General features: G+C 31.2%; 1 protein-coding gene across 2 annotated transcripts in view; it reads right to left on the reverse strand.

Moving 5' to 3' along the window:
• Positions 1 to 1,051: 1,051 nt before the first annotated feature.
• The window catches only part of LOC139485153 (enolase-phosphatase E1-like), a 65,132-nt gene continuing 44,632 nt past the window's right edge, over positions 1,052 to 21,551 (reverse strand). Inside the window, exons 1-5 of one of the 2 annotated variants that reach the window (XM_071269374.1) lie at positions 20,243 to 20,620; positions 11,378 to 11,471; positions 7,767 to 7,894; positions 6,086 to 6,292; positions 1,052 to 4,724 (exon numbers count right to left, since the gene is read on the reverse strand). In XM_071269374.1, the coding sequence (XP_071125475.1) occupies positions 1,786 to 4,724; positions 6,086 to 6,292; positions 7,767 to 7,894; positions 11,378 to 11,471; positions 20,243 to 20,291 (3,417 nt within the window). In that variant the 5' untranslated portion in view covers positions 20,292 to 20,620 and the 3' untranslated portion in view covers positions 1,052 to 1,785. Of the gene's footprint in view, positions 4,725 to 6,085; positions 6,293 to 7,766; positions 7,895 to 11,377; positions 11,472 to 20,242; positions 20,621 to 21,551 lie in introns of those variants that run through there. The other variant, XM_071269375.1, reaches the window with a different exon arrangement.

Raw genomic sequence — 21,551 nt, forward strand, 5'->3', positions numbered from 1 at the left:
TATTGCTGACTCAGACATTAACCATACCCCTCTGTCTCTTTTGAAGTTAAATATTTGCTGCCTTACATGATTCATTTTAGAAATGAAGTTTTTCGTTCGTTTAAATTCTGAGACGTCATTGAAAGTTTACAAGACTAACAATTATTTGAATATCAACTACTCGATTATCTATGATGTTTGCCTAGCATCTACAACGTATTGAATATGTATTACAAGTTATATGCCCTGTCTGTCTAGGAAAGTTGTGAGCGATTTCAAAGAGACGATCTAAAAATCTGACACACATACCAGATTTAGGATGGGTAGAAAACATGAGTAGGCGGCGATACTCATCGGCACTGTTTTTGACTATGGACAAGAACAAAGTAAAATCACAAAAAGGAAAATTCAAAACGGAAAGTCCCTAATCAAATGGCAAAATCAAATGACAAAACACATCAAACGATGGACAACAACTGTCATATTTCTGACTTGGTACAGGCATTTTCAAATGTAGAAAATGGTGTGGTGTATTGAACCTGGTTTTATAGCGCTAAACCTCTCAATTGTATGACAGTCACATCAAGTTTCGTTATATTTACAACGACACATGAGCAAAACAGACATAATAGGTAAAAATAGTTAAAATATGGGTACAGCAAAGTGCTAAAAATGTCACAAGTTAAAAAGAACATATACACCTCTTTCACAAAATTATGAATAAAAAAAACAACGAGAAAAACTAAACACAAAACAAAAATATCATTCAAAAATCTATTAGAAACAAATATGATAATGTTTGTAATACAAAAAAAAAAAAAACACACATCCATCATAATCAGATCTCGATTGGATATCGTTGTGTTTTGCGATACGCTTTTTTTTTTACATTCAATACTTGGGTTTTAAAAAGTTTTTTTTTTTTTTTTTTTTTTATTTCTTTCAGGTTTGTTTGAGGTTTGCTTAATGAAGCACAGTCTGGATTTAATCAAACAGTGTATGACTTTTGTTGATACGTTTAAGTCGGTGCATACACATGCAAATTATTTCACTAGGTAATAATTCATTCATATCTTGACAAGGGACCAGTTTTTTCAGTTACAAAATTCTTAAAATGTTCAAATAATATCTGAAACATGAAACAAAATACTGTTTCCTTATATAAACATGTAGCAGTAAGCTAAACGGTACAAAGTTTACTGTATTTTGACAATTAATGTCTCTGTAGTGACGACCGAGACCAACATATTTGAAAATCTATAAAATAGAAAAACAGAAAATAATAAATTCCAGAGCTATACACGAAGGAGATTCGTTCCTTTAATTAATTTGAATTTCTAAATATAAGTAATATGATAAAAAAAATAAAGGTTTGTATTTTCAATTATTCTGGACTTGTGCATTATTTAAGATACATTTAGTGTATAAAAGCGCACTTTGTGAAGAAAAAGTGGTAGTGGTAATATTATTTCAATATTTATATAATACTAAAATTTCATCCAATACAGAAACACACATCCCTTAATGTCATAATATGATGTCCGACATCCTTGTGTGTACATTAAAATATTAGGAATTTTCAATCTTAACAAGGAAAATCACTTTATTCAAATTGCATATAAGAGTTTAAACTCGAACAATGTACACATACAGTTACAACAGTTAAAAATTACGTAATATCACAGATTTGATAAAAAAAATAACACATTTAAAAATATAAGATATACATTTTACAGGATTACACTGCTATCTTTTTTCTTGCAAATATAGGCTAACTATTATACCTGTCTACGAACCATCATATCACTAAGGCCTCCAAAGATTTGGAAGGTCAGGAGGTTCTTGTCGTGGTATCCCCCGCAAAGGAGGAAGCACCTGATGACGACTTTTAGCAAGATCTTCATCGCATAATGTGGTTCTCATCCTTAGTATGTCAAAGGCTTGTGTTCTAGGAATACGGTCCGGAATACTTTCGTCTTCAAGTTCTTCAACACCCATAGTACGCATTCGACGCAAAACTGTTGCCTTAGTTACTTGTTGATTGCTTTTTATTTCAAAACCATCTTTCTTAGGCTGAACTAACCAAGGATTTTCTTTAACTGTTGGTTTATGGTGCATTTCGAAGTCGATTTGAGTTCGCGCTCTAGCAATGTTTCGATCATTACGACCATGTTTCGAATGTGAATGATAAATATTCTTTAAATTTTCAATCCTTTCTTCATAATTTTCCTCATTTAGTTTTGGTTGACTTGTTTTATTTTCAGGAACATACTGTTTGACGCTTAAACTAAACCTCTTCCTTTCTTTTGATTTTTTAAAATTGCTTGTGGTGCCACTTGAAATTGTAAATATTGAAGAGTTGTCATCGAAACGATCGCTCGTACTATTGGTCGATCCTTTAGGTTGCTCAGAACTGGTTCCAAAATTTAATATTGAGGGTGCCGATTTTGATAAAATAGGTTTATGCTCAGTTTTATTATCCCCAGATTCCTTCAATTTTTCAGGTGTAAGATTTATTACACGTGTGTCATCATTTTGATTATTTTTGTCACTTTGGTTCTTTTTTGTTTCCATTTTGCTTTCCTCGCTCTCTTGATCTGATAAATCATTTTCAATGCTTTCTATAGGTACTACAGAATTTTTCGAATGAATCACTTTTCGCTCTTGTTTTCGCCTAGTTTTTTTTTGTGGCTTTTTATTTAAACTTTCAAAAAAGGTATTGTTGAATATCATTTTTGAAGCTTTGTCTGGCCGTGAAGCGTTGTTTCCTGATCTTATATCATGATGTTCACGGTTTGATTTTTGGAAATATGGTTGATCATCTTCCAATTTCTCCTCCAATGAATTATCAATCGATGTTACATTCGACTGATGCGGTATGCCCTTAGATTCGATAGCCATATCATTACTTGGAATGGAATCGTCGTTGTGTTGTGGGCTCTTGTTTGATGAAGTTACATTTTCTATTAAAAAACTGTTTTCGTTTTCAAAAAGATCGTGACGTGATTCTGTTTTTGTCAATACACTTTGTTTTTCACAATATGTTAATGTTTTATTATGTACCTCTGCCCTATTGTTATTTTTATCTTTGTCGTTTGTCTTATCAGATTGAATTTCCTCCTCTTGATTCTTTTTCGTGTTTGTTTCTACTGTTTTGTCTTCCTTTTCGTCCGTTTTTAGAGTTTCTTCATTTTGTTCATTTGATGTTTGGGAAATTGTATTTTTAGATTCTTTATTTTCCTTAGCGCGTATTTGTTCTGTTTTTGAAGGTGGCTTAGTAGTTGCCTCTGAATATATTATTCCATATTCATGAGGTTTATGAATTGTCTCCTCAGATTTCGATATTTCAGAATATTGTTGGTCATTTTCTATTTTATCAACATGCTGTTTATCTAATACTTTATTTTCTGTTTTACCTTTTTGTACTTTACCTCCCTCTTTGTTCTTTTCCTTCTGATCGGGTATTGTTTCGGTATCTTTCTTATCGGGTATTGTTTTAGTATCTTTCTTATCGGGTATTGTTTCAACATTTTTCTTATTTGGTGTTGTTTCGATAACCTTCTTATCGGGTGTTGTTTTTATCTCCCTCTTATCGGATGTTGTTTCGATATCCTTCTTATCGAGTGTTGTTTTTATCTCCTTCTTATCGGGTGTTGTTTTTATCTCTTTCTTATCGGATGTTGTTTCGATATCCTTCTTATCGGTTGAGCTTTTTATCTTCTTCTTATCGGGTGTTGTTTTTATCTCCTTCTCATCGGATGTTGTTTCGATATCCTTCTTTTCGGGTGATGTTTCGATTACCTTCTTATCGGTTATTGTTTCAATATTCTTCTTATTTGGTGTTGTTTCGATATCCTTCTTATCAGGTGTTGTTTCGATAACCTTCTTATTAGGTGTACTTTCGATATTCTTCTTATTGGGTGTAGTTTTGATATCTTTTTTATCAGATGTACTTTCTATATTCTTATTCGGTGTAGTTTCGATATCCTTTTTATCGGGTGAAATGTCCAAGTCATTGATTTGACGTTTTACATTCGTTTCATTTGTTACCTTAGATTTAAGATTAGTTTGTTCTTTCTCTTTATCAATATCTGATATTCTTGTTGACGTGGCTTCTTTTTCAGTTTGTTGAACCGGATTCTTTCTGGTTTCAGTTTCAGTTGGAACTGTTTTCTGTTCTTTTGAAATTTCCCCTTTCTTTTTGGACCTTTTAATCTTAGATTCAGATGACGCTTTAGCTTCTTTCTTTGTAGATGGGTCTAATTCATTGGTTTGTTGAATACTATTTTCTTTTTCGACTTTAATACTTTTTTCTTTTTTGACTTTACTGCTATTTTCTTTTTCGACATTACTGTTTTTTCCAGAATTTTTCTTTTTGTCATTGTTATTATGTACTGTATTATTTTGCTTGGAATTTTCCGTTTTCTGTTGTGTGATAGCATTTTGATTTTGCTCTTTTACCACCGTTGCATACGCTGGAGGTGGGGAATGTTGTTGTGTTGGAACTACACGTGGTGATTCCGAGTCTCCCTCTAGCTCAGCATCGGAACTGCTCTCTGATGTTACAACTACAGGTTTGGGTGCTGATCGACCAAATTTTTTGAGACCCTTTTGTTTTGTTTTCTTAGCCTTAGATTTCTTCTTGCAACACACGACACAGATGAGTATTATGATGATTATTACAAGTAATGCCGTTACAGCACATGCAATTATTATATATAATAAGGTATTGTCTTTTGGTGTACCTGCAACAAAAATGTTTATGAAAATGACACTAAAAAATATACAAACAAGGGATATTGCAAGTGGATAAATCCTAGTCTCATATTAATATCTGAATGAGTTCTAAATGTTATGATTTAAAAAAAAAGTAGACGGCCTTAGGAGCATGCGTCGCAAACCTACATCTTCAATTATGGCCACTGTGTACATGTAGCAAAACTCCTTATTAAAAGGGAACAACTTAATTAAAAGGTAAATGACAATTTTAGTCATGTTGACTTTTTTGTAAATTTCATCCTGTTGCCAATTTTTCTTTTTAAATTTTCTATCTATATATTATACTTTTCGTTTTCAAGATAAAAGGCACAAAACGCAAAACAAATATCATTAACGGGCAATAATGAGATAACTTCAGATTTCAACCATAAGCCAAGGTTATTTGTAGATATTGTCTTGTTGATCAATAAGACTTAAGGATGAATTTTGTTAAATGGAGTGTTTATCTATCTATTAAAGTTTTCAGGTAGGAGGCAAACACTAAAAAAACTGATAAAAACGTCATTGAAGGGTGATAACACTAACGAATGGTCTTCTGACGGTTTTGGTCTTGTGGATTTATTTGAAGTTCTGATCTTCCTGATGATTTTGCTATTTTGGAGATATTTAAAAAGGGAAAATATCAAATGGTAAAATTCGTCATTTAAGGACAATAACTCATATAAAATTCGCCTGACAGTTTTTATTTTAACGGACAAAAGTAAAAGCTCATTATATTAACATATTTACTCCTGTCCGAGTTTCTTTATTTAATGCAGTTTTCCAAATGATAGACAAAACATGCATTTACTCAAATGTTTATTTCTATCAATGTCAACCGTCTTGTGTAGCAGTTGGGGTTATCGGTCTCATTTTAAAAACTATATTCATTTTTGTACCTAAATGATAATTATGGACAGGTTTGGTTAAATTTAGCCAAGACATTTCAGATGATAAGATTGGTGTTAAAATTAATAAACGACGACACAGACGACGACAAGACGACGACGATGAAAGACGAACATCGTAAGCAAAGTGATGACAAAAGCTTACTTGGCCTTGCGGCTAAGCTAAAAATATATATCAAAGCGTTTATAATAATTCTAATTTCAACAAGATAAATGTGCTAAAAAACACCTTATTTAAAATATGTCAGCTCAGATAATTAGTAATTATGATAATAGATTGCATCAATAAACTTAGTTTGAATCATAATGCATTATGCTTAAAAATAGTTAATTACAAATAACGAACATGTCTTATAAATTATTCTCTTATTGTCCTTTTAGACACTATTATCAGTATACTGTTACAATTACTTTAAAGAAATTCATTCGTTTTTACTTACTTGCAGCGACTTCCACAGTTGTAATACTAACAGTACTTGTTGGTGCTCCTTGAAGGATGTAGCTAACACGAAAACCTTCTGCTGCCACTGTGTTGTCAGTTTTAAATAGAACGTACATAGTTCCATCTGTACTTTGCAATGTGAAAGGAGGAGGATTAAATTTGCCACAGCACGTTTGCAAGAGGAGATTTGCGCTTGAGTTGGATCCTATTGAAAAAAATATACACAGAATTAGAACTGAAAAAGTTATCAACCCTGAAATATATCAGATTAAATATTTTTATTTGAAAATAAGGAGATATATGAGACAAACTTAATTAAGACAGAAACAACACAACACAGACTACAAGAAGACATATATCAATGTAAAAAACAACAGAAACGTTTTGAATAAATCAAACAGAGATTAACAAATGCCAACCAGCTTACTCGTGAAAGTGTGCAATCTTAAAGTCTATATTGGCTGGTGTACTTCGGAAAACATTTTGAGCATTAACGCCTTTATCAGTGCAAAGACGTACAATTGAATGTAATTTTCAGGGTCCATTTTTATAAAAATCCAAACGCAAAAACAATAGAGGTAATTAGTTGAATAAGGAGATAGGACTTGTGGTGTAGCGTCGAATGAGACAAATATCCACCTGAACTTTTAATGTCCACCAAATTGACACAAAAAAGTCGAAGACGTAAAATTATAGAACATTGAACGGTCTCACCGGAACAAAACCTTACCAAATATTAAGTAGGACAAAATGTGAAAAATAATGAATTCAAAGGAAAAATGTAAATCAGCGGCTTAATTCAAAACAAAAATTAAGACAGATAGCGAACAACGATAACACCTGAATGACATTTTCCTGGCTTAGGACTAGCACCAGAAATGGATCAGGATAAACACTCAACCCTCCCACCAACATGGATCTGTGGCGAAACAACCCCATATAGTAACAAACTGTAAAAATCAGTCCGATAATGCAATAAGAACTCACAAGCTATCAAAATGCAAAATCGACATGGTACTTTCGCGGAGTACTCGTAGTTACTAGATTCTTATTCTAAAGCAATTCAATGAAACAATTTACAATGTTAACAAAGACACAATTTTTAGTTTTAGATTACAGATTAGTTTTATTTGAATAAAATGTTCATTCAAATATAGAAAAAAATTATACGAAAAAACTCGCGCTTGGTCAGGGTTGTGGGCAAAACATCAACATGCATTATCCCATAAAAGACACATATTTGTAAACTGTATACACTTTTAAACGATCATTCAGGAATTTTAAATGATCAAACGAGGAAGCCAACTTCATCAATCAAATATTCAAAAATATTTCTAGCTCTGTTTTTATAAATTGATTAAAAAAGAACATGAGTTCAAACATTTATGTATTGCAATAAGAAAATGTCCTGATGTTTTTGTTTTTCTATTAGTTGTATAATTTTGAGTAAGACAATGTACAATGTATGAGACTATTTTCTGTTTGTATGGTATGATTTCTGATACTGCTTGCCTATGAGTAATTTTCAGTTAGTTTAAAGAATTGAAAACAACACAATTAATAATTTCTTGCGTCCGAAGCGATTTTTTGGATTTACCTTCATCAGGAACGCTCAAAGCCAAACATTTAAAACCCGAAGATGTATAAGTACACAAAAAAGAATTCTAATGTTAACACACCATCGTAAATAAAGACGTCATCAAAAAGACATATTCCCTTGGCATTCTCTATGACACATTTCTCGAATTCTATTGTAATCGTGTAGTTTGCTATTTCTCCGGTTATCAACCAGTCTCGAGAATAATTACTGCAATTAAAAAAATACATATTTATATATATGATCATAATATGATACATTAAGATTATCTGTATCAATTTAACGTTTTACAATAGAGGAAGACATCGGTGTAGTATGTAATCTACAGCTTCATCGTAATATCTTAAATAATTACAGCTCAAATTTTTCTGACATAGGTGACCAAAAAGTTTATATATTTAGGGAAATTCTATAACCATTACCTCGACTATCTTTGGAAGGATCTACCGTCCCGTTAGCTTTAACGTTGTTGCAAGTAGAGAGAAATAGATGTAATTTGGTTTCGTTGGATTTTGTGTTTTCAAGTGATGTATAAGTATAATCCAATACACCTTATCGCTATTCCCGGCTGACCCGTCCGCTTGAACTTTTGACGTCAACAACAATCACTTTTCCATTGTGGCGTCAGACATTTTGTTTTATGACGTCAAAATTTTACGGGAACCTGTGTGATTTCCAGCAATGGCGGACAAATAGCGATAAGGTGTATGGAGAAGGCCATTACAACCAAAACGTATGGAAAATTATGTTATTGTTTTTATTATACAATCAACTGGTGTTTATATATATATATACTAGTCAACAAAGGTAACGGTACACAAGTTTAAACTCAAATTTATCATAAAATATGATAAATGACGAAAAATATTAAACTGTCCAATGCACAATGTTCATTTGTAAGGCAAATGCATATGTTTAAAAGAATCTTTTCAAATTGGAAAGTGAAACAATAGTGTGTTATTGAACAAAGGGGTTTAATTATTTTGCTGAAAATGATGACAAAAGTTCGCGCTTAATTTCGAAAATGGGAGTTTTATATCGAAAAATCTTCAAAAACATTCAACATTTCAAGCAGACCATGTTTTAGTTTAAAATTAGTAAGTTCTAATATCAATTTTTGATTTTTTTGGGGTGAAAATACGATTTTTGAAATATCAAATACAAAACAATTCCCTTTTTAGCTTTACATCAATGGTTCAGAGAAGAATCTCTGTAACACTCTGTAAAAATAATTCCTATTGGCCAATCATTTACCTCGGTACAGTGCTTGTAACTTCATTATTATATCAGACAAATGCAATGCCTTGTATATTTTTTGTTGTTGACTGGTATATACATTTATTTGTTACGAAACATTGCGTTTTTCATATGTAATAACCGCAAAGTTGTCCTACACATATTGCTGCCCGGCGCAAAAAAAGTGGTAATTGGTTATTGTGCCCTGATTCCAAATAATGTGACGTCATCGCTTTCTTACTGGTAACAATGTGGAACTAACTATTATCAATCAAGCCTTAATAATGCCAAATTATTGCTTTTGTGTATTACCATATTCAAAATTAAAGGGAAATGTAACACTAGATTTGTGTGAAGCAAATGAAAACAAAAAAGGAAAAATGTGATAAATCGTTTTAGTATTTCACTTTTGTGGTTAATCAGATAGTATAAAAATCGTTTTTATATTTTTTCTACGGAAATAAAATTATATGATAAATAGATTGAAGTATGTATTTTCCATGTTGTCACTGGTATCATGGATCGACTCATATCGGCCTCGCCTAAAGTCTCGGCTAATATTGGAGTCTCGGGATGATACCAAGGCAACCATGGAAAAGTGCATAAATATATTATGTATATTATATTGTGAAACTACCCTTTGATAACGGGGACACGCGTATGTGAGGGTAATGACATCTGCGTCATCATTAACATAGTATTTAGTATTTAACAACATTATATGATTGTAATAAAAATGGAACAATATACTTGCAAATATTCAAATGTCTATTACAAAAACGCTAAAATAACATAATACATTGGTTATATCATAAAAGTACATTACAGTAACAAGTTCATATTCATATATGATGGAAAATCTTTCTGTCGTCCATAAAAGATTAAAAAAACAAAATCGAACTTGAAACTAAAAAAAACGTTCGCTATTAAATACACCTAGCCACAATTTAAACAACACCTGATTTTTGTCAGAATTGATTTTAATGTTACCATAAATAATTGAAATAGCGATTAAATGAACCGAACTTGTGTTTTTGTCAGATAACATACAGAATGTTAATTGCCAAGTGAAAGTTTTGACCGTTTTCATGATTTAAATTTGTGACTTTTACATTTTGGACAAATGGTAAAAAAAACCAAAAGACAAAGTTTCAACTTATACTGAAGTTTTGTACAAATTTGCTGTACACTATACACAAAACTCTTTTCTTTTCTTAACTCGATTGTGACAATTTGTGAATACATTCAAGTTAAAAAAAGAAAGGCAAAAAATAGACAAGATAAAGTTTCAACTAAAATGAAATTTTTGACAAATTTGCCTTACACTATACACAAAATTCTTTTCTTTTCTTAACTCAATTGTGACAATTTGTGATGATTATCGCGTTTTTTTTTGGCCCGTCATAGTCCCATCCAGAACATAAAGGTCTATTTTGCAGTCGTATGAAAACGATCCCCAAAGTGTCAAACTCCCACAACCAATCGCTGTAGTTACAAGGTTGTGCTATTCCATGTATGCTGTATTCTGAGGACGCCATACACGCATGTGCCAATCAATATGATGTAGGAGGAATCTGCTTTCGTCAGACCAATACACTCAACGCCACTTGCTGATACCAGGTGAAAACTAATGTCGAGCTTGACGATAAGTACGAGTCAACAATGGTCTTTTGACTGTCCTACGAACACGAAAATGGGCCCTTTTATCTCTTACATATGTTTTACATGGCCTATCAGAACGTTCGCAACGATCTAACTATCTCTATTGCGCTTGAATAACCTCAAAATGACACTATATACAAACCAAACCTGCTATTCTGCGCGTACTCAAATTAGTAGTGCCCATACCAATGACTTGCCATTTCTGTGCAATTGTAAACCTACGTCTGTGCATCTTCGAACATACAAGATTTATCTTATAAAAAGATTAACTGACAAAACAAGACGTAAAACACCTGAAATGCTATTGCACGAAACTTGCAATGAAAAAAGTTGTATGTGGTTTTAAAAATCTCTTATTTGTCGATTAACAATACATTAACGAAATATCCGGAAACAAAGTCGTATCAAATTTGATCATAAAACAAACTAAAGATGCAAAAACTTTTAGGTGTTGCTTAACTTTGAGCGAGGCTTTTATATGATATAGATTTTTAATCCTCTTGTTTTGAGTGTATCGGATGAAGGCTGTAAAAGAAAAAAGCGCGTCATGTCTATTACGCGTTTATATTATCACCTTTTTTAAAAACTTATCCCATGCATCTTTTTCGTCTTGATAGTTCATCCACAATATCATGAAAAAAATAAACGATTATTGTTACCAACAACTCATTACTTTGTTAACACTGTATGATTTATTATAATACATCCTTCTATCAATCGAAATGAATTTATGCATTTTCCTTCTTTCTAAGTAAATCTCATTGTTTATTATAAAATAGATTTGCACTAACTTACCCTTCTGGATAATGTACAGTGCCATCATAAGAGTCATGTGACACGAATCTTTGTAAGTATGCATTAGCTATCAAGTCGATGGCACAATTAACGTCTGAAAATAGATATAAAAGATCAAATGGTTATCATAAATCATGAAATGCATGTTGCTTTAAAAGTAATAATTCAACTATTTTTTTACATATTTTTTTATTTGGATCGCTTATTTAAAAACATGATCTTTATATTCTTATTTTTGAAAGAGAGATTGCAACCACACAGGTTCTTGTTGTTTTGATTGACACCGGATGTACTATAATTGTTCGATCAGATTTTTTTTTCAAAAGATCCCTTTATTTGTTTTAGGCTGACTTAATGTAATTTAAAAAAACTCAGTTTCAATTTAAAGATATAGATAAACAATAAATGAAATGTAAAAATATTTGTCAAACAATTAAAATCAATACCCAACATTTAAAAGGTATCTCCAACTGTAATTCTATTCGAGCTATATGAACATTCATCTAATGCTAGTAATTATAAATCACTTCCTTAAAGAAGAAAAATCAAACGTGTTCCCATTGTATTTTGATTGATTGCGAGGTTTTAAAAAAGTCAACTATACAATTGAAGCAAACATTTTACATGAACATTTACATAAAATAATTGTCCTAATTTCTCTTCTTTTATATTCTTAATTAATTTTTTACAATTTTACAATTTTTTATATTCAAAGTTACATATACAACGACAAACATAAATACGATCTGAAAGCTTAACTTCCAAATTGAATTCCTCTCCTTTGTTATACAAATTTCCAACTAGCAGTATCGAGTATACAAAACAGTAATTTGGTACAATATACCGTATATACCGCTATAGAGGATTTACAATTCTATTTCTCTGGTATCCAAACTTATGCAAACCATAATCTGAATATGCATGTTTGTAAATCAGAGGCGAAAGTAACAAAAATGGACTGACTACGCCATGGGATAAAACTAAAAAAATCATAGTCAAACAGCAGTAAAACACAACATAGAAAACTAAAGACTGAAGAACGCGATGGTGTTCTCAAGTGTATTTTGTAGGATTCGAGAGTTTCAATCTATTCCTTATTAGTCAACGCAGAATAGCACATACTATAGGCCTAAATAATGATGAACATTTAAAAGATTTGTTTCAAGAACTTATATTTTAACTTACAAACTAATTAATTACCATCAACAGTGACCAATAAACATAGTTATTTTTACCAAAATGTAGCTTCACTAAAACATGATGACCAAATTTGAGAAAAACAATATGACGTATATCATAATAAATGTTAACTGTATGCGTGTTGACTATACACATAGATTTCTCCTCCAATATACATATATTGCAAACAGAATTAATGGTTTAAAAAAAATATTTCACTTTTGATATAGAATTCCCTTTACCCGAAATTAACAGACATTAAATACTATGGATTTATCTGTTTTCGTTGATGCTAATTTTTTTTGATTGAGTAAAACGAATATTTTCGTTAATATTTGATTTCGTTGACTATATAAAATATAAAAATAAAAAGATGAGGTATGATTGCCAATTAACAAAGAGAAGAAATACCAAACAATAATCTCGTACACTTGCGGGAATTGGTCTTTATTACTGTTCCATCTCATCAAGATAGTTTGTGTCATACTGATTGGTAGGGGCCAACAATTTTGCGTAATAGTGGAATACCTAAAGCCAGGGTACAAATGTATCATACACATTCTGAAAAAGTTTGGTCAATTTATATCAAAACCAGAGAAGCCTGTGACGTACAGAGTTTTAACTGGCTACCTGTCTCTCTCAACCTACAAAACCAAGGGGTGAATCTACGTCATCACGCAGGGTGTCGGCGATTGAAATTGGACCACCATCTTGTCGCTTCAAGGTAAGAATTTTACTTATAATGCCAGTTATATGAGGGTTATGATTATACAAAATAGTCCACCAAAGACTATATAAAGTAGGAAAATAAATGAGCCATCGCTCAATATTATTGGTTATCTCAATTTTGCAAACACTTCGATACCAGGTTTAGGAATTAGGTCAAACATGCAGGATATCGGCAAAATTTTTCATAACAACATCTTGATTATCAAGAACCGCCTACTTTATCAACAAAGGAACATGTCCGAATTCTTACTGTATTAGGGAAAATACTTGTTACTCACAAATATCCGTCATTATGGTCGAAAAACGTCCTATTTTAAAAAAATAGAAAAACGATGTCGGCAACACATCGAATATCGAAGGATGTCGGGGACACACTAATAAATTATTAATGTAATTGTCCTTTGATTTTATCAACCATTATGAAGATACGATAAATAAAAATCAGGATTAGTGTTCCTTGCTTGCTTTCATTTCATGCACTCAATTTCAGGATTCAATTTTTGTAAATATTCGAGAAAAAAAAAGTTTTAGAAGGTGCAAATCTGATTTAGTTTCAGTTGTGCCATTATGCCAGGGGTTCCACAGTGGTCATTTATTGGACCAAGTCTTTTTGATACTATATATATATATATATGACATTTCATCTGGCCCTACATCTACCGGGTGTTTAATGAAGGCAACCGTAGTATACCGCTGTTGGAAATTCATAAACCGAGAAATAAAAACAAATCCGGGTTACAAACTAAAACTGAGGGAAACGCATCAAATATAAGAGGAAAACTACGACACATCAGAAATACAACATTAAAATGTAACAAACACAGAAACGAACTATTATATAACAATGGCAATTTTCCTGACTTAGTACAGAACATTTTAAGAAAATAATTGGTGGATTGAACAATTGTATGCATGGCCATGTTGGTCCTTTATCGTGACCTTTGCTCAAGTTTACTGGCGGTTTTGTTGCAATTTCTTCAGTAAGGGGACGACCATTTGATTTTCGGGGGGGGAGGATTTTGAAAATAAATAACTCAGCCTTGATAATCACAAAAATAAATGGTTTGTTCTGTGGTAGTTTGCCTTGCAATGTTTCGAAAATAAATAACTCAGCAGGTCTAATCGAAAGTATGAGATGGCATCAGATTCTTTAAAACAGGAGTTACAACGAAACTTTAATACTATGAATGCAGTTGGAAATATAAAAGATTCATTTCTGCAGAGGAGGAGGATTCATTCTGATTAAATGGTACATGATGACTTGACTATACATAAAATTGAGAATGGAAATGGGGAATGTGCCAAAGAGACAACAACCCGACCATAGAAAAAAACAACAGCAGAAGGTCACCAACAGGTCTTCAATGTAGCGAAAAATACATGTATTATTTATAATAAACACATCATTTAAAAATTGTCTGTTTTCGAATAGCATAATTATAGTTGTGAAAATGAATAATCAGTCCCTTGCTTTAATGAAAATGAAAAATATTGCTTCAATAGTGCAGAAAATGATTAATCTGTCCTCTAAGTTTACAAATATAAATAACCGATCAAATCTTCTTGCCCCCCCCCCCCCCCCAGAATATCAAATGGTCGTCCCCTAATTGACAATGGGTGAAACTTAATATTTTTGGCAGGCGTTTTTATTTTGATGACAAATGAGGATTTGCATGGTTTTGAATTTTTTAAGGATGGCGGTTTAGTGGGCGATCTGGTCGGCTGGTCAACATCAGGTTGTATTCACAATCGTTTCCACCTGCACAAGTTTAAGTTTGACTTGCGCCTTGTCGTGACCATTAGTTTTATCTAAAAAAATAAGAAATTAGATCTAGTCACATGTTGAATAACATATGTGTTAAAAATAGTATATGATGTGTCCCCGACATCCTTCGATATTCGATGTGTTGCCGACATCCTTTTTCCATTTTTTTAAAATAAGACGTTTTTCGGCAATAATGACGGATATTTGTGAGTAACAAGTATTTTCCCCGAGTACAATAAAGAATTTGGACATGTTCATTTGTTGATAAAGTAGGCGGTTCTTGATAATCAAGATGTTGTTATGAAAATTTTTGCCGATATCCTGCATGTTTGACCTAATTTCTTAAACTGGTATCGAAGTGTTTGCAAAATTGAGATAACCAATAGTATTGATCGATGGCTCATTTATTTTCCTACTTTATATAGTCTTTGGTGGACTATTTTGTAAAATCATAACCTTCATATAAATGGCATAATAAGTAAAATTCTTACCTTGAAGCGACAAGATGGTGGTCCAATTTCAATCGTTGACACCCTGTGTGATGACGTAGATTCCCCCCTTGAAAACGTTACAATCATATTGAAAGAATTTTAAGTGATTGTTAGAGACAAATAACGAGTATTTTATATACATGTTCATTACTACCATATATTTAATATTATTATCATTAGGTTAAAAGGTTACCACTTCATATTAGATTATTAATGCTATCCAAATACAATAATATACAACTGTAACTTCATAGCATAAATGACAGTTGGAGACTGATTAAATATTTAGATATCAAAAAGTGAAGAATCGTTTAAATGTACTCTCGAAAAGACAATACTGAAACATTTACAGCCAATATTCTAAATCCTGTTTTAGCATGAAACGATCTAATATTTAAATTATATGATAAATTCTATGTTCTAACTTGAAAGAATGCATCTTGTTTTTTTTTCTATTTACGTTCTATTTTATGCTACAAAATTTGTTTATTCTTTATTATTTATATATAAGATTAAAAATCAGTTGTTAATTTTTTAGCACGGTACATGTAACAAGACTCTCAATATTTTGTAGTTTTAATTCAAGTTTCATTTAAAAATTGTCGAACAATTGAATATTTTAGAAATTTGCAGATACGAAAAGTAAAGGTGTTTTCATTTCTTTTAGAAAGTAAATGTTCTCCAAATCTGTTCAAACCCAAGCAAAAAATATTAATGATGCATACATAATTGATAACTGACAGATTTCAGGAAGAAGGACATTCGAAAAAGAAAAGAAAACAAACAGACATTTGCCAATTTATATATTAGCAAGGGTAAACAGTTGTTATGTAATTGATAATAAGGAGGTTATGCAAATCTCCGTGTACGTGAACATACATTAGTATCATACATGTCTCATAAAAATGAGAGCTATATTTTATATTGGATTACATTAGTTAAAACACATTTATTAATCTACTAAACCGTTTCAAAATCTATTTGAAGAAACAGGATTGATCAATTGTCAATATCTTAACTAAACAGCAATTTATTCTAAGTTCAATTAAAGTTGAAATATGACTAAGTACATTGAATCGTAATCAGTAAATTCTTTCTCGTAACTAATTGTAAAATTCTTTTGTTCGAAAATGGATTTTTGTTGATATCGATTAGTTTTGTGGATGTAAAAAGTTGCATTCAAAATATCCGATACAATTCATTAAAGATACTGATGTTATATCATTATGTATAACCTATTTTTTAGATTTTAAAAAGTTTTCACAGCTGTTTCAAAAGGATAACCTCTAGAGTCATTGGTTTGTAAAGGAAGGCGAAAGATACCAGAGGGACAGTCAAACTCATAAATCGAAAATAAACTGACAACGTCATAGCTAAAAATGAAAAGTACAAACAGACAAACAATAGTACACATGAAACAATATAGAAAACTAAAAAATAAGCAACACGAACCCCACCAAAAACTTGGGGTGATCTCAGGTGCTCCAGAAGGGTAAGCAGATCCTGCTCCACATGTGGCACCCGTCGTGTTGCTCATGTTATAACGAATCCGGAAAAAATAGTCTAATTCGGTAGGTCACATTCATTTAAGAAATTTGTAACAGTTGTCTGATTGAAGTATATTCGATCCTGTATCTCTTTTTATTTATATCGTAGTATTGTTTTGAGTTGTTTCATATTCGGATGTTAACAAAAAGCATGAACTTGACTTCCAATTTATGGACGCCTGACCATACATTGATTTTACAGCTAATTTTTTTCTAAGGGATAAATCGTTTCTTGTAACAAAATCACTTTGATTCAAACATCAAATTAATCGGAAAAAATGACAATTTTGTCATGATTAATAGCATATGTGTAACGTTCTGAGGATGTGTTTTTCAACAAACAATCGGCATTTCTTTGGAAACCAAATGTGCGCCTCTTGGTGCACATTTGTTCTTTTATTGACATGAGGCTGATTTCATATTGCATACTTCGAAAAAAATGTCCCTTAACTTCACTTCCCGTTATACAGATGATTACCAGTTTCATTAAATAATCCAAAATTTGGTGATAACGTTGATCACATCTATCCAATTCAACTTGAAATAACGTTTTCCTCATATTTGGACTTACATCTAGAAATTGACAATGATAGTCGGTTGAGAACAAAAGGTAACGACACAAGAGATAATTTCAGCTTCCAAATTGTGAAATTTTAATTTCTATATATGTAACAACATTCCAGCAGCGCCTGTATTTAGAGTATATAGTTCCAGTTCCTGTTAAACGTGATGAAGCTGAAATCAAATCTTGGAAGATTTTACGGACACTTTTACAAGTCAATTGGCCCTGATGATATATCAAGATGACGACGAATATGTTCCAATTGTCACATCTACAATTCCGTCCTCTTTTACTTATACTCTAATGTGACCTACCGAATTAGACTAATTAATAATTTTGTACTTTCACGAACAATACGACGTATATCACATTCGATTATCCTTCATGAGCTCCTAAAATTACTATCGGTTTTGGTGTGGTTCGTGTGGCACATTCTGTAGTTGTATTTGTGTACTGTTGTATGCATTCTTGTATTTTTATGTTTTTTGCCAAAACATATAAAGTTTTGGTACGTTTTTTGAGTTTTGGTATCTTTTATCTCTTTGTTGTCATATCGTTAATGGCGTACTTATCTTACTTGCCGTTTTGAATTTTATATCGAACAATGGTGCACTTGACGTCAAACTGAATTTCAAAAGAATCATTTTATATCTGTCTTTTGTTTTGTACAATATGTTTTTAAAAATTCCGAAATAAGATAAAATAAATACACATATTTACAAAAACCTAAAATCTAGCAACTAACACAGATATGAATTAGATATATAGTTCCTTTGTGCACAATCTGCATTTGGATAAGGTTATTCATTATTCGAAACTTTGACAATAAATTTATTGTCAATTTATGATTTAGTTAAAAGAAGATTTGAAAAAAAAACGATTGTTGTACATCTTAGAAAATTCTTTGCGATAAATCAACATCATGAAATATTGTCTTATGTAAATGGTGATCATGGTATTAGTTATTTTAGGTCTACGTAGCCTTTTACGACATAATATTATAACGAAATAACTTAACACGTGGAATTTTTCTATTCCAAACAAATATTTGTGACATTCAAAAAGAAGGGCGAAAGATACATTCACAATAATAGATAAAAAATAAACTGACTTCGCCATGTCTTAACAAGAAAATGACAAACAGACAAATAATAGTACACATTACACAACATGCAAAACCGTCTATAAAAGCATATTTCTTTAAATTATGGTATTTTCTGGAATCAAGTCGGTGCAATGAAAGCAATAAAAGAGAAGATGAAATAATTTTGCATAACAATTCATTAAATGTCCTTCTTCGTTAATGCCGGTCTTTTTCAAAATAAAATAATTAAACAAATAATAAATGTATAAACAATTAATTTCCATATACAGTATCGAACTACATGTCCAATTCCATACATTGTACCAATTGAGCACAATACAAGATTTGAATTAAATGTTACCTTGTTTCCGCTCACTGTATATTGGTATTACTTTTATTTGTTTTCAATATCGGCGTTTTGTTACCCTAATGTTTTGATTTGTTTCAGTATTTTATATGTGAAGTGTTAAAATTGACAAAATAGAGCATTAACAAAGGGACATTTCTAATTAATGGGTTAAAAACAGACAGTTCTGATGAATAACACTATAACATTTGACTGTTGTCAAGCACGTGATGTAAATGGTGAGATTAGCATGTTCATGGGGAATCTTTTTTCATCAGCACAACCGATAGCTGATAAATAAATATTCTCCGTATTCTTTACAAATTAGCCACAAAAGGAATGTAAGGCAGTGAGATAAAATGTACATACATTCATTGTAGTAAATTTTATATAACTAAATGATATAAATTAGATTATTACCACTTTTTCAAGTCTTTAAAATATAATATTATTGACAAGAGTAATATTTGGCGTTAAACATTGTGCGAGTTTTTAATTTAATAAAAAATAACAAAAATTAAAAAAAAATCCATACATATAAACAAAATGAAATGAACATTTATACTTCGATATATGGATATTGTCCATTTTCATTTTGGTGTTTGTATGTACTGAAATAGCGACCGCGGTTAATGTTTTATTGAAACAAAATGAAAATGTATAGTATGTAAATTACTACAGAAAAGGTATTCTAACTTTTAGTTAATTTAATATCTTCATACATCATTCATTAAAAAAGAACTGCTTTCTTTTCTCTCAGGTTTCCATACTTTTTTTTAAATTCTATTTCAATTTGCTAGTCTTTAATTCTACACATTTTCAGAACTTCAGTACTCAGTTGAGACGAAATAGGAAGAACACACTCTAAGCATAGAAAGAGAAAGAGACCAACTTGTCAACAGTAGACAACCTTAACGCTATAATATGCATGAAAACGTTGTGTACCTATTATGCTTGAAATATCATAAATAAGTACTAAAGTTTGCAATTTGCAAACAATACCTATAAAGATAAAATGATGTGCCTCTAAATAAGTGTAAATTGCATTTCGACATTAATATGTTGATTGTCTTAAAAACAGAGAAAAAAAGTAAAAAAAAAAAGATTGATAAAGGAAAGAGAAAATAGTAAAAAAAAAGCGAATTATATGTCCTCTTCATACCTTTCAACACCAATAATATTCCAATCACTACGTAAATGTAAGACTTCATTATTTATATTCCATTTTGTTTTTGACTACGATTAAAGATCCTATTTTGTTCAACACTTCATCCTCGTTCAAAGGTAAACTTGTTCATGTCACTACCTAAGTAGATCCCCTGCGCATTCTAAAAACTTTGGAATTCCACTGATACCAAGTCTTAATAGATTGATAATGTATTTCACACTTTTTTCAAAGCAATATATCATCCAAGTGAAACAAGCATAAGTAAAAATGCTTTATTATTTATAAACCATATTTCACTGATTCTGTTGATAACTATCGTTCCTTTGGTACTGGCACATGTTTGCACCACGATCAAGTATTAAATGACTTCAACTGTGGAAGGTTCAGTAATATAAATCAATTTCGGAAGCTTAGAATCAATAGCAATTTACCTGAACGTGTAGGATTTTTCATATTTTCATATATTCTATGTGGGTTTTTAAACAAAGCAACGGTAAATGTTAATTAGCTGTGAAACATCATAGTTACATTTCTATAAAATTCTCAGAAGAAGCTGATGCGTTGACTATTAAACTTTACAACAAAGATTGCAATTGATTGTATTTTTATATCTATGATAATATTATTGATAATAATAATACATTTTCAAATACACATAGAAGTCGTTGTGAAATAATGTAAGTGAATAATTCAAGGCCATTTAAAGGGACGATTTTGACAAAATTATAACTATTTTTGAAGATGCTTAAAACAAAGATATGTTTAGTACTTAGCAATATGATCACTGGAATGTTTACATACGCAACAGAAGTGTTCATGCTGATAATGAATATTATGTTGCGTGCTTAATCAGCTCATTAATTATGCATAGGGTTTATTTTCCCCAACTATATTTGATAATTTCTTTAAATAAAACGTACGTACCTATTTGACGCCATTTATCAAATTATGTAATTATATAAAGCATAGCAAAATATAACAATGCTTAGCACTACTATTCAGAAACGTTTCTCGAATAATAACGATATTATACACTTGTTTTCACATTTGTATGACAAAACAATACGGATAATATACCCGTGTTTGTGAATTGAATCAAGGCCCTCATAAAGCACTAGTACACTAGTAAAATACTACAAAACATCATCTTCGTACTTTATTTGGCCTTTCAAACATTTTTTTGATTCCAGCGTCACTGATTAGTATTTTGTAGACGAAACGCGCGTCTGGCGTTATTATAAAATTTTAATCCTGGTATCTATGATGAGTTTATTATTAAATTGAAAGTTGACTTTTAACTTCT

This window comes from Mytilus edulis, chromosome 8 (assembly GCF_963676685.1).
Source record: "Mytilus edulis chromosome 8, xbMytEdul2.2, whole genome shotgun sequence".
NCBI lineage: Eukaryota > Metazoa > Mollusca > Bivalvia > Mytilida > Mytilidae > Mytilus > Mytilus edulis.